Source organism: Grammomys surdaster, unplaced genomic scaffold, assembly GCF_004785775.1.
Source record: "Grammomys surdaster isolate TR1022 unplaced genomic scaffold, NIH_TR_1.0 262, whole genome shotgun sequence".
Taxonomy (NCBI): domain Eukaryota; kingdom Metazoa; phylum Chordata; class Mammalia; order Rodentia; family Muridae; genus Grammomys; species Grammomys surdaster.
Window position 1 is genome coordinate 5,367,653 of NW_021604703.1, and position 10,353 is coordinate 5,378,005.

Below are 10,353 nucleotides of genomic sequence, written 5' to 3' on the forward strand. Positions count from 1 at the left end.
GTGTGTGTGTATATGGTGTCTGTGATGTGGTGTGTGTATGGTGTATGTGGTATGTATGGGGGGTGGGAGTATGTATGTGTGTGTAAAGTCCTAACACTCTTGAGGGATAATATTTGGGGAGAGGAAAAAGGGAGGGGGAGGGCAATGGGGAAGTGAAGTGACTTAGAAGGAAGTGTAATAATTCATGTGTTTGAGGATGCCAGAAAGAAACCCTCTACTTTGTGCCAACTTCACAGTAGAGAGGATAATTAGATCATGGAGGAAAGCAATGCTGTTTCGAGGAGAGGTTAGAAAGCGTATCCGCCTACAACTCTTCCTGTGAAAGGTACCCAAGCACCTCATTGTAGCAGTGGAAAATGGTTTAATACAATCCCTAGCTGGAGGATGCTGAAGGCCCAGGAAAGCCTGTAGTGGGCTGGGGCCCTGCAACATCTCTGTTCCACCCCTGAAGGCCCAGGAAAGCCTGTAGTGGGCTGGGGCCCTGCGACATCTCTGACCCACCCCTGGGAGCTTTGGCAGTCCCTCCTCCTACCTCACTAGACACAAGGCTCTGGTACCCTCTACCCCCACTCCTGCCACTGCTTCAGGACCCTGGGGAGGAATCAGAAGTGCACTCATACCTGACTCCTGACCCTCTGCCTCATTCAGCCTCACTATGGTGTACACACGTGCGTGCGTGCGTGCGTGCGTGCGTGCATGATCGGCTCAGCAGACCTGAGGTTCTCAAGTGCTTCACATTCCTAAGCAACACCCTGTTTTGAGGAATGGCTCTTGTGCAGTTTCTGGGGACCTAAGCCCTGGAAGATTCTGGGTGATAAGAAAGTTCCTGCATGCATGGGGCCTTGGGATAGGCTGTACTAGTTTTGCTGGGTAGTTTAAACCAGCAGTGTGATTTATGCATGGTAAATATCTGCTTTCCTTCCATCTAGGATCTGAGGCCCATCATCATGATGGAAATCCTGGACTTTCATGCTGCGTCTCCCACTGGTACCCTGAAACCTGAGCTGTGGCCTGGAGGACAGGGGTTGTATCAAAACTGGAATGCCCTGTCTACCTCAGTCTTATTCAAGCTCCTTTTGGGATCAAGGGCATAGGGCCAAGAGAACAGCTTACCTGGGACCAGGACCCAGCCCGCCACCGCCCAGGGCAGAGCTCACGGTTGCAGGCCCGGCGGCTCTCAGGACGGTGGTCATTGCAGTGTTTGGTGTGCACAGAGCGGGTGGTGTTGTTGTGCAGAGGTTGAATACAGCGGACAGAGCGCACCTGCATGCCAGTTCGCCCACAGCTCTGAGTACAAGGCTCCCATTCACCGGTGACCCACCTGCCAGGGCAGAGCGGCAGGTGGTCAGGGAACCAGTCTGGCTGTGGCTCAGGTGGACAGTGAGAACAGAGAGGTCAGTCTGCTCCTGCCCGCAGCTGAAGCTCTTCCTTGTTTCACAAAAGCATCCACCATGTGTACAGGCTTGCATAAAGGGGAAACTGAGGCTCAGATACTCTCCTGCCTGTCAGAATGTGGGAGGCTCTGCTGGGGCTAGTGGCCTGATGGGTTTGCCTCCTGTCTATCCTCAGGGCCCTGGGCCTGACCACAGTCTCATCTGATCAGGATGAACCCTCCCTAAGCAAATCTCAAGAGCAGAGTGGACTCCCTGAGCCTCTATCCCTGCAAGTCCCTTACCCCACCATCTTTCCTGACCTGGGTCCAGATATGCATCCTGCCAGGGTCTGAGGGTCTAAGGATCAATGCTGATGCTTAGAAACATCAATTAAGCATTGGAAGCCAGCCTGTTTCCACACCTAAGTGTTAATACTTTCTGTCTTTTCTGAGATGTACATGGAGCTTCCATTCTGTTGGCAGAAGTGGGTCTGCACCTTTAACCTACTGTGTGCTGGGTAAAGAGCCCAACACCCTACAAGATGTCAGGCCCAGGACTTCCAGGATGCCCAGTTTCATTCCTCCTTCCACAGTGTGCCCCTGGGCTGTGGCCCCTCCCAGCACTCACACAGGCTGGGAGCACTCCTGAGGGTTGCAAGCTCGGCGGATGGCTTTGGGCTTGGCGAGGGCACTGCAGAAAGCTCGGTGCACCATCTTGCTGTCCAGCCTCCGGCGGCAGCCATACTTAGTGAACTGGGACCCTGAAGACAGAGAACTTGAAGGGGCTCAATGGAATGGTGGGACCCCCCCAAGGGGGCTTGGAGAAGTAAGGCCTCTACCAGCAGAGCATTACCCCATTTTCTTCTCTCCTCTTTGGTTTTGTTTGTTTGTGTTTTCCCATATAGTCTAGGTTAGCCTTGAACTCATTCTTTATCCCAGTATTACCCCAAACTCGTAATCCTCCTGCTTCAGCCCTCCAAAGCTAAGATTACAGGCTTGTGTCACCATGCTAAATCCCTTCTTGCCCTTAAAATGATGTGAAGAATGAGAAGGGAGCCTTGGAGAGATCTAGTAAGGAACCTGCCCAACACCCAGCAGAGAGGGGAAACATGCAGACTCCCTTGATGGCTTCTGAGGTCACAGGGAAGTCTCTGCTCCCCTCCGTGACTTACCCATTGTTTCTATCTTGGGGTCTGGCATCAATCAGGCAAGGGGACCTAGCCTGCATGACTCCTTTTATCACTGTCTCCTGTATCCTTTCTCAGTGTGGGTGTTGCTCTTCCCAGAGGCTATTGGGAAATAGCTAGGGTATCTAGAGGTTGAGGTTGAGGCGGTGGGGCGGGGGGGGGGGTTACTTTTCAACCATCTACGATGTAAGTTACCCCATCCCGGGACAAAGAATAATAGAACCTGAATTTCCATGGTTCTTAGTGTATATGCAAGGGAATCTAAGCACAGCCAAGCAGCTTTCCCTAGAGTTGGGGCATCTGAAAGCATTCTGGGACACAGAGGAATAAGTGACACTCAACCACGGGGAGGGGTTGAGGGACAGTGAGAAGCTTGTACAGAATCCCCCAGGGAAGCACTGTGTGTTCAGGAAAAGCAGTGGCTGTGGATTAGGCAAGGATGGGAGAGGCCTGGTCTCCATCCTGCAATGCCAGCTGGAGCGGGTAGAGCCTTTAAGAGGCTCCTTAGGTCATCAGGAATGTGCTCTTGAGATGGGAGACTGGGAACCCAGCCCTTTCCTCCCTCTCTTTGCTTTCCAGCCACCTGCTAGGCTAGGCAGGGAAGACAAGCAGCTTCCTCTGCTGTCTGTCTGCCCCTGCCATGATCTGCTGCCTCGACATAGCCCAAAGATGTGTTGGACCCACTAGCTATGGGCCAGTACCTCTAAAATCATGAGTGGAAACAGAGTTTTTCCTTTTGTGAGTAGATCATCTCAGTGGCTTATCACAAGCACATATATTCACTCAAGACTGGTACAGCCCAGACGGGGAGATAAGGCATGGAACACTATCTAGAGGCTTGCTTGGACATCAGAGGCTACAGGAAGAATTTCAACTTTTGTCTCACAAAAGGAGCTACTGGAGGAATTACAACACTGGAGGGAGCAGGGTCTTGTTCATCCCTTCATTTTATTTTTCTGCATGCATGTGTGCACTCTGTAGAGTGCCTGGAGTTGATGTCAGCAACTATCCTTCATTTCTCTTCCATTTTAGTTATTGACACAGGGCCTCACAATTAAATCTAGAGCTTGGAAATGTGATTAGTATAGACACCCAGATTGCTCTGGGGATCCCCTAATCTCTTGCCTTCCAAGGCTGGCTTTACAGGAGAGCCTCCATGCCCATCCCACTTTCACATATGTTCTCAGGACCTGAACTCTGTTGCTCATGCTTGCAAGGCAAGCACATTCACCATGGAACCATCTCTCCAGTGCAGATTCATTCAATTAAAAAGTCATTCTTGGACCTACAGTGGATCCACAAGGGCCAGTGGGAGGATGGTGCTGGATCGGATGGAGGTGGGGTGTGGAGATGGGGCATCATCGAGGCAAAACTGTTGGGGTTGGTCTGGAGCTGTGTATACAAATGCTAAATTCTGAATCCCAAGATCTGGTTGCCCTCAGATGAGTGAATTCTGAATACACTGGCCTTTGTTGTGTAAACCTCGCTCCCCAATTCCTCCCCAAAACCAAGTCCTCATGGATCATGCATTTGTATGAATCTGTGTGTAAAGCTATCGGTTAAATAAGTGTTTACAGCCAATTACTGGGGATAATAGAGGTAGGCAGGGCTTGAGTTACTGGGCTGGGGGTTGTGGGGAGGGTCACGGGGAAAGAGAATGGGAGAGTGAAGAACAGGAGGTCCCCATCAGATGTGACGGACCAGGAGCACATGGCCAAGTGAAATGCCCCCGAGAACAGACTAGTGGAACAGAAATAGCCAAGCCAACCCCATCAGCAAGTATTTGGGGAGCTGAGCTGGGGAATTAACAGTCTAGCGTATAGAAAACTAGATTAGAGGTAATTTACCGGTAATTGTGCAAGAGCTGATTAAATAAATCAATAGAACTCAGTCTCGATTATTGGAGCGCTGGCCAGGTTTAAGAACTAAAAGAGCTATTACATAGCTTTTCCAACATAGAACAGAGAGCTAAGACTGCCATTGCTGAAGATGAGGTTCCTCAGATCCTTGTCGAATTCTTTGAGGCCACTGGAGACCACTTTCCCTCTACCTATCCCAGTCCCCAACATTAGATCGATTAGGTTTGTGGGTTTTTTTTCTTTTCTTTTTTTTTCTGAATAGACTTAGGAAAAGGGGAATCCCCCAGAGGTGTCCCCAGTATGGCTGGAGTCTTGCTAGGACTGCTTGCCCACACGACTCATACCAGGCCACAGACTCCCTCCCCACATACTGCTGCCGTCCATGCTGCTGTGACTCATGCCCCACAGGCCTTTCTGGCTACATTTTGCCTGGTATTTCAAGCACCTGACCTTCCCAAGTACTCCCAGACTTCCCCAGCATAGGCTAAGCCCTTGGCCATGCCAATAGAGGTGACTCCTGTGCTGCTTCTATGTGCATTTCTCACACTTGACAAAGGACAAGCTCACTGGCCTCAGAGCTACCGTCAGGAGGGTACTGTTGGCCCAGGGAGCTACCTTCAGAAGCCTATTCAACTAGCCCCAACCTTCTCTAGGCTCACACTGAGTCTCATGACAGGGCTGTCCCACCTCCAATCAATCCTGGGAACCCCAGCAGTGAGGACCCCTCCTCACCTCCACCGCAGGGCTTGGAGCAGGGAGACCACTTCTTCAGGGCCCATTCATGGCGCACAGAGTCATCTTCCAGGACATTGTTGTCGTCAACATTGAGGGAGTCTTCATGGATCATGTATTTGTATGTCAGTGAGATCCGGGTATCTCCTTCCGGAATAACCTGGGCCCACCCCAACATGGTCATGAGTAGATCTGCTCAGCTCTTTCTCCTTCCTCTACAGCCAAGTTAGAGGCATCAGGTAGATTGACAACCAGGGGAGACAGACAGCCACAGACTTACGATGGTCATCTTTAATGGGTTTTCAACTTTACAGTGGCACTTGAAATTTGGGATTTAGACCTTTCCCCTGGCTAGTGGGATGTGGTGCAGTCCTCCTGTGATGCTAACAGTAGCAATGAGTCCTGATTGTAGCTTAGGTGCAGCCAATGCACTTTCATATGACATAAATGGGTTTATGAGGATCTAATCTCTAAGGAGAATCTATAGAGAGCTAGGATCTCATAGGCTGCTGGTCACAACATTAAAAACATTAAGTTACATTTTATTGATTTATTTTTTCCATGCGTGTACTCATTCAGCTCCCACAGAGGCCTGGAGGGGGTGTTGGACCCCTCGGGGAGGAGTTAAGCATTTGTGAGCTTCTTGGTATGGCTGCTGGGGTACAAATTCTAGTCCTCTCATAGAGAGGTTAAGCACTCTGACCTTCTGATCCATCTCTCCAGACCTCCTTCTCTCTCACTTTTGAGAATAAATTGTCCTAGTCGGCCTGGAACTTGCTCCGTAGACCAGGATGACCTGGAGCTTGCTGTATAGATGAGGCTGGCCTGGAACTTGCTTTAATCTTCTTGCTTTGCCTCCTGAGTCCTGGGATTACAGGTGCATGACACCATGCCTGACTCTGTGTATTTGTTTGTTTGTTTATTTTTAAAAAAACAAATAAACTATACCACTTAAGAAATTAATGAAAACTAAAATTTTCAAAGTGACTTGAAAATCCAGCCCCACTCAGGACTCCCCATAACCAGGAGCAGTCTGTGGTTCTACACCCAGGGGACCTGGAATCTAGTTCTGCTTGGACACAAAGTCCAGTGTGATCTGTAGCTGGGTTTTGGGCTCTCAGGTGTGAGAATTTCAGCACAACAGCAGAGGTTAATGTATCTGGTGGCATAACCGTGAACATCATTCAGATAGAAAAAATGGAAAGGTCTATAGAGGAAGCTTTGCCCACGGTCACAAAGAGTGGTGTAGGAAGCAGGGCCCTGACGTGTGGGTCCATGCCCACTCATGGAGATGAAGACCACGGCAGGGAAAGGGGGTGCTTAGAGCATAGTCTGAAGAGTACAGGGGGAGCTTGAGCACCCCAGCCCCTCCTCGCCACGGGCTGGGGCATCACTCACCAGCACGGTGATGGTTCCGTGGAGTGGGCCTATGGTCTGCAGCGTCTCCCTCTCATCCTCATTCCTGTACTCCCACTCCACACCCATGGCAATGAAGGATCTAGAGTTGGGGTCCAAGTGGTTCTCTTCATTTAAGATGAACTTGCCTGTCTCCAGGTTCTTGACAGCTGAGAGAGGTAAAGGGGGGAGCACACACTCACTATAGCACATGGCTACTGGTCCTACAGCCCAAGCCTCTGAGCTTTGGTACTCTGTCCATCCCAGAGGACAGGTCTCACAGGTGTTGAGACATTAGGCTGTGACTCACACAGATGGTGGCTGGTGGTGTCGGTCTCCTGGATGAGCAGGTGCCTGGCTCCCGCAGGGATCTCAAACATCTTGATGTAATCTTTGGAGGACAGGGGGTGGAAAGAAAGCCAGATGAGAAGACAGGAAGCCATTCCAATGCACGTGCCCTGGGAGAGGCCTGCCCTCTAAGGCAGCTTCACCAGGTGCTTCCAAAGCCTCTGCATTCAGGTAGGAGAGGGGTCAACTGGAAAACCTGGTCCTCCCTACCCTGCGTGTCAGCTTCCCTTCAAGTCCCAGGTGCTTCCATGCTGCCTTCTCCACTGAACACTCAGGTTCCAGCCATGCTGGAAGTTAGTCTAAAATACCTCATCTAGCAAGCAGGCCCCATGGAAGCCTTCATCTGCAAACCATGTTAGAACCCCGTGTGTGGGGCTGAAAAGACCAGAGCTGAGCACCTGACCCACAAGGCCAATTCTGGCCTCTGGCTCCTTGCCAGGGGCCTATAGGTTTGCTCTCTAGCCTTTCAGCAGAAAACCAGAGGCTTGTCTCTCCATGTTGGAGACAGGCTGACTGAGACCACACTGAGAGATGTGGTCAACTGTTTCGGGCCAACACAGAAGGTGCAGGGTCATATGGAAACTCAGCCTCAGTACTGGGCTGTTGTGTTTTGGATGTGGCTTGGGGGTATCCCCTATGTGCTAGATTCAGGGAAGTCCTTATGACAGTCATCTGTGGGCAAGAGAGAGGGAGGGATCAAATAACAGGCAGCTGGGCATCCTGGAGGGCTGAGGGGATTGTTCTCTGAGAGCCCCTGATCTCAGATTAAAGGCTTCTAAGGTCCACCGGTTACCCTGTTCTCTCTCCTTCACAGCCACTGGAGCTCAGACTCAGGATTCCCCAACAGGTTCTCTTTCCCCTTGACCCTCACAGCCCTGAGTCCCTAATAGTCATGGGCCTATAGAGGGTCCCAAAGATGGGGGCATTTGAGTCCCAGACCCACAGGTGCTATCAGCATCCCACTTCAGGTAGAAGGTGGGCTTCTCACCTTGTTTCCTGGGTGACCTCGTGAAGGTGCCCTTCACCACTTTACAGTGGGTGTTGTCACCTCCACACACACCACACTTGTCCTCCTGCTTGCGGGAGCCGATCACCCCATCACAGCCCACTTTCTGCAAGGAAAGAGAGGACGAGGGACCTTTGAGAGATCACCCTAGTTCATGCCTGAGCCCCCAAGACCTATAGTACCAGTTCCCCACCACAGCCAGGATTTATGCACCCATTCTTAGCAGTTCCTGATACAGGGGGAGAAGGGTTTTAGAGAGAGGTAGACCCCATATGGCTGTTATGAGCCATGTGCTCTCTCCTTGCTTCAGTTCATGCAGAGCGCAGAGCCTGTCTTATTATAGTACCCTCAGCCCTTCCATGCTGCCCGTCTCCAAGAACACCCGCATAGCACACCCCAGAGGCAGCCCTGAGGGGTTCCACTCAAAGCCTTGTCTTGATGTAGCAATATGTAGTTGGTGGAATCTTTAAGAGATGGAATCTTTAAAGGCCCCTAGTGAAAGGAGCTCTTGACATTGTTTTTGCATCCTGCTCACTCCCTGGAACAGCAATGCTGAGGCTTGCCTTGTAAGCATGGAAGGCTTAGTCTGATTGACCCCAGATCCCACACTCCAGAGGACTCATCACTCATGAGTCTATGTACCGGAACCAGAATGTCTGTGGTGGATGATGGTCTCAATTGTTAATTGATGTAGGATAGTCCAACTCATTTTGGGGAACACCATTCTCTAGGCAGTGGACCCTGAATAGATCAAGAAAGGATCCCAAGAGGTGGCAACCCTAAACCTTGGTATGCCTGCCTCATGACACTCACTCTGCAGTCCCCACGCACACAGAGGCTGAAGGCATCCTTGTAGGAGCAGCGTGTCCCATCATGCACCATCCTCTTCATGGACACCACCTCCCCTGTCTCCTTGGACTCACAGTAGAGGTGGCATCTCTCCTTGGCTGGAAGGGACGTGGCAGGGTTTTAGTCTAGAGCCGCCTCGAAAGAGCCCCAGAGAGAAAACTCCCAGTGTTCTTAGAATTCACCAGGCCTACCCCTGACCCCTGCAAATCTGTGCTCTGGGAGGACACAGAGAGAAAGGCACAGGTAATGGCAGCCTCCTTTCTACCTTTTTTGGCTTCTAAGACTTTGATTCTGGTGCTATTGGCTTTAGGAAGAGATTTTCCAACTCGTCCAGCCAGGATGTGAATCTGGCCCCCACATCTTCATTCCTCACAGCCCTGCTTGAAGGAGACCCTCAACTCTGTAGAGGGTCTCCACCTAAAAAGCCTTCCTCAGAACCTTTCCTCACTGTTGGTGGGAATGTGAGTGAGTGCAGCCACTGTGGGAATCAGTGTGGACACTCCTCCACAAACTAAACCTATGACACCCACATGCTGTGCTGTACCACTCCTGGGAATACACCCGAAGGACTCTAAGTCAGTACACCATAGTGATGTCTGCACATCCAAACTATTCATAAAACCCAAGGTGTGGATGGAAGCTTAGGTATGCGTCTACTGACAGAGGAATGGATTTTAAATGTGATATGTATAAGCACGGAGTTGTATTCAGACATGGAGACGAAGATAATTACGTTGTTTTCAGGAAGATGAGTGGAACTTGAGATTCATCATATTAAACAAATTAAGCCTGACTCAGAAAAACAAGTCTCACATTTTCTTTTATATACAGAATCTCCCTTCCACTCTCTCTCAAATATATCTGCGTATTGTGGCAAGAGTATAATGGAGGGGCAACATAATCAAAAGATGGCAGGCATGTATTAAAACGTCACAGTGAATCCTGTTATTTTGCACAATAAGTGATGCCGTAAGCCACTCCAGTGCAGCTAGACTCTCTTGGATTTAGTCTCAAGTCACTCTCTTTGCTCAGGATTATCAGAAGCAGTTGACACACTGGGTCACCAGGCTTCATGTCTCCCAGCCCTGTCAGCTCTGTTGACCCTCAGCCTCAAATCAGCAGACGTAGGGCACAAGCAGGTGACTGTGATTGGCACCCAGGCACACACCCAGCCCCCATTCTCTGTCCAGTGCTTGGAGAAGGAGACAGAAATTGTATGTTTTAAACATCCAAGTGGAAGAGAGAGGAATAGAACTAGACTCTTGTATTCGTGTGCTCTGTCTGTGGGCTCAACCCATAATAGACTGAAGATGTTTGAAAACAGAATTGTCTCTGCACTGACCTTGTATGCATGCTTCCTTGTTAATCTCTAAGTAATACAGAAGAACAACTGTGGTGGTTTGAATGAGATTGGCTCGTGTGTTTGAATGCTTGGTCCTCAGTTGGTGGAACTGTTTGGGAAGGATTAGGAGGTGTGGCCTTGTTGGAGAACACATGTCACTGGGGATGGACTTTGATGTTTCAAAAGACTCATGGGATCCCCAGTATGATCAATCACTCTCTCTCTCTCTCTCTCTCTCTCTCTCTCTCTCTCTCTCTCTCTCT

At 50.2% G+C, this 10,353-nt stretch overlaps 1 protein-coding gene across 1 annotated transcript in view; it reads right to left on the reverse strand.

Annotated features, from left to right (window-relative positions):
- Adamts2 (ADAM metallopeptidase with thrombospondin type 1 motif 2) overlaps nt 1-10,353 on the reverse strand; it is a 204,219-nt gene that overhangs the window by 9,643 nt on the left and 184,223 nt on the right. Inside the window, exons 14-20 of the mRNA XM_028775906.1 lie at nt 8,713-8,846; nt 7,882-8,005; nt 6,856-6,936; nt 6,549-6,715; nt 5,151-5,310; nt 2,001-2,133; nt 1,114-1,321 (exon numbers count right to left, since the gene is read on the reverse strand). Coding sequence (XP_028631739.1) covers nt 1,114-1,321; nt 2,001-2,133; nt 5,151-5,310; nt 6,549-6,715; nt 6,856-6,936; nt 7,882-8,005; nt 8,713-8,846 — 1,007 coding nt within the window. The remainder of the gene's footprint in view (nt 1-1,113; nt 1,322-2,000; nt 2,134-5,150; nt 5,311-6,548; nt 6,716-6,855; nt 6,937-7,881; nt 8,006-8,712; nt 8,847-10,353) is intronic.